The following is a 2,500-nucleotide window of genomic DNA, read 5'->3' on the forward strand; positions in this document are numbered from 1 at the left end:
ATTTTTTTAAATTTTAGACTGGAGTTATATCCCAGGGGCACCGCATGGTATGTACATCTTTACTGAAATGTTTACGAGGAAGGGCCATGACGTGGAGTTTTTTTCTTAAATATTCCTTGGCATTTCAAAGCTGCATGTCAGCCTTTAAGCTCCAAATTAAGCGAAATTAACTGTTTCATTTAACTAATTTCAATTGAAAATTTACTCTGAACTCGAACTCGCGCTAAGAAATAAAAATATATCAGACTGAAATGTGAAATTAATTCGTAACGACGTCGGCCTCACGTGGTTTCCCGCCGCGCCAAGCGCCGGGACACATGCATGTTTCTTATCTTTCGTTCGTTGTGAGCCGGTTTGATGATATTCAACTTAAAACCATGCTTTATGACTCTTTCCGTGTCAGGACCTGATAATTGGGATGGCGTTTGCCAAAGCGGCAAAAAGCAATCGCCGATAGACATCGACACCTCCACAGTCACGTATGACTCTGCTTTGGGCGACTTCACCCTGAGCAACTACGATACAAAACCATCGGAGAATTTTACGATCGCAAACACCAACCACAGTCTTAAAGTGTCTTTCTCGCCGTACATTTTCAATGTGAGTGGAGGCGGTTTGCCAGGCACTTTCACCACTGTACAGTTTCATCTCCACTGGGGATCAGACAACAACAAGGGGGCAGAGCACGGCGTGAATGGGATGCTGTATCCTGCTGAGGTAATGTGTTTCTAATGGCCTTATTGAGGCCTTGTGCAGAAGCTAGTTACATGCGTGTGTCTTCTTCCCAAACACTTGCACACGACAAGTCTGTTTACGGCTGTTTGTAATCGTTGCTATTATTAGAAAAGATGATTTTTAGAATATATGAAAATGAACATATTGAACTGCCGAATAGGCATGAACGATGACTACTTCCCGTTGATAGGTTTGCGTTTGTATCTCAACAAAAAAAAGCCTAAAAAGGCCAGGCTTGAACAGCACTCCCAGCTGTTTTAACAACTGGTACTGAGTTTTTCTCAAACAAAGACATCTGTTTTACCCGTCGTAAGCAATAATTTATAACGATTGACTGAGTTAGGAATTATTTTGAGGATATGAATCACGTGCAGTTCTGAGTTGCGAATCAATTGATCGTGTTATATCTCATGCACATTACATAATAACCCAAGTTATTCTCGCATTTTGATTGGTTCTTGCCTATGATCTATTAGAGGACAGACGCACGATTGACGCCACCATCAGCTTTTATGCGAATAAAGTTTAATTCTTTATTATACAAAACAAATAGATTCCATGTTGCCGTGGGTCTGTTCAGTAATAGATCACAGAAGACGTCAAAATGTGGTAAGAACATCAGTGACACACTCGGCTATCGCCTCGCGTGCCACTTTTTTGTTCTTACCACATTTTGACGTCATCTGTGATCTATTACTGAACAGACGCACGGCAACATGGAATCTATTTGTTAAGTAAAGCTTGCTTTGGATAAGGAACTGTTGACCCATCAGGATCAAGTAATCATGCCCTCTGGATTACCAAAAGTGCCCTTGTCATAAAGGAAAAATGCCCTACGTCTCAGCGAATCAGCATTTACTAGTTTTCCCCTGTATGTGATAAGCCCATTAATGCTTCTCCCAGATTTCCGTATTTTTCCCCTCTTAAGTCATTAACCAATACGAAGATTTGGTTAGAATGCCACTATTTTGTCTAGAAATGCAAGTTCACCTGTAATTCTTGGTTTGCATCCACGTGATGAGGCGGCCATGTTGGCGGTGTACAAAACAATAGAAAATGGCCCCACATGTTTTGCATAATAATAGAGTCAAATTCCCAAAAGACATTTTACTGCATTGTTCTGTACACAAACATGGCCGCCGTGACGTCAGATAAAAACCATCAACTGGATGCACGCCGATTGCGATAAGCGGCTATAAGTGTTTCTTGGCTTTCAGTCTCCTTCCTCTCCCGCCCAAAAGCGACTCGAGTCAGTTGATCGCATAGTGCTACTTCTCCCTATCTTCAAACTCACTCATTTATTGGAATGCAGAGTCAAATGACGTTAAAAGGCGTCGCCTAAACTGTGCTCGTAATGTAAGGATGAAGAGCTGGATTTACCCCAACCTAAAAGTAACGATAACCCCAAAATTATAATTATCGTTAGAAACAGGTAGCAAAATGCTTAGACTTAAGGAAAAATTCATGTTGGATAGCAAAATTGCGCGAGCATCTATTTACTGCAGCATTTCCGGACATAAGTGTCTCCGTTGTCTCCATCCGTCCTTTATGTTACGACACCATAAAGTTATTATGATTGCTGTTGTTTTTCAACTGTTTTATTTCCCATATTCCTCACACTCAAACCTCTTTCACCCGAAAATTAAAAATTTTAAAAAAACGAAAACAAGGACGGTGTCTTAGTACCTACAAGGTTCATTATCAGGCAACTTTACTTTCCAGATCCATTTTGTCAGCTTCAACGTCAAATACCCAAATTTAAGCA

General features: G+C 40.7%; 1 protein-coding gene and 1 long non-coding RNA gene across 2 annotated transcripts in view; both read left to right on the forward strand.

The window, feature by feature from the left end:
• LOC137977681 (uncharacterized) overlaps positions 1–38 on the forward strand; it is a 5,225-nt gene extending 5,187 nt beyond the window's left edge. Inside the window, exon 3 of the long non-coding RNA XR_011117859.1 lies at positions 18–38. This is a non-coding gene — a long non-coding RNA (uncharacterized lncRNA). The remainder of the gene's footprint in view (positions 1–17) is intronic.
• A 346-nt stretch (positions 39–384) lies between these two features.
• The window catches only part of LOC137976634 (carbonic anhydrase 1-like), a 7,598-nt gene continuing 5,482 nt past the window's right edge, over positions 385–2,500 (forward strand). Inside the window, exons 1-2 of the mRNA XM_068824007.1 lie at positions 385–717; positions 2,458–2,500. The exon at positions 2,458–2,500 is cut by the window's right edge and continues 50 nt beyond it. Of these exons, the coding sequence (XP_068680108.1) occupies positions 385–717; positions 2,458–2,500 (376 nt within the window). The remainder of the gene's footprint in view (positions 718–2,457) is intronic.

The sequence above is a fragment of the Montipora foliosa genome, chromosome 11 (genome assembly GCF_036669935.1).
Source record: "Montipora foliosa isolate CH-2021 chromosome 11, ASM3666993v2, whole genome shotgun sequence".
Taxonomy (NCBI): Eukaryota; Metazoa; Cnidaria; class Anthozoa; order Scleractinia; family Acroporidae; genus Montipora; species Montipora foliosa.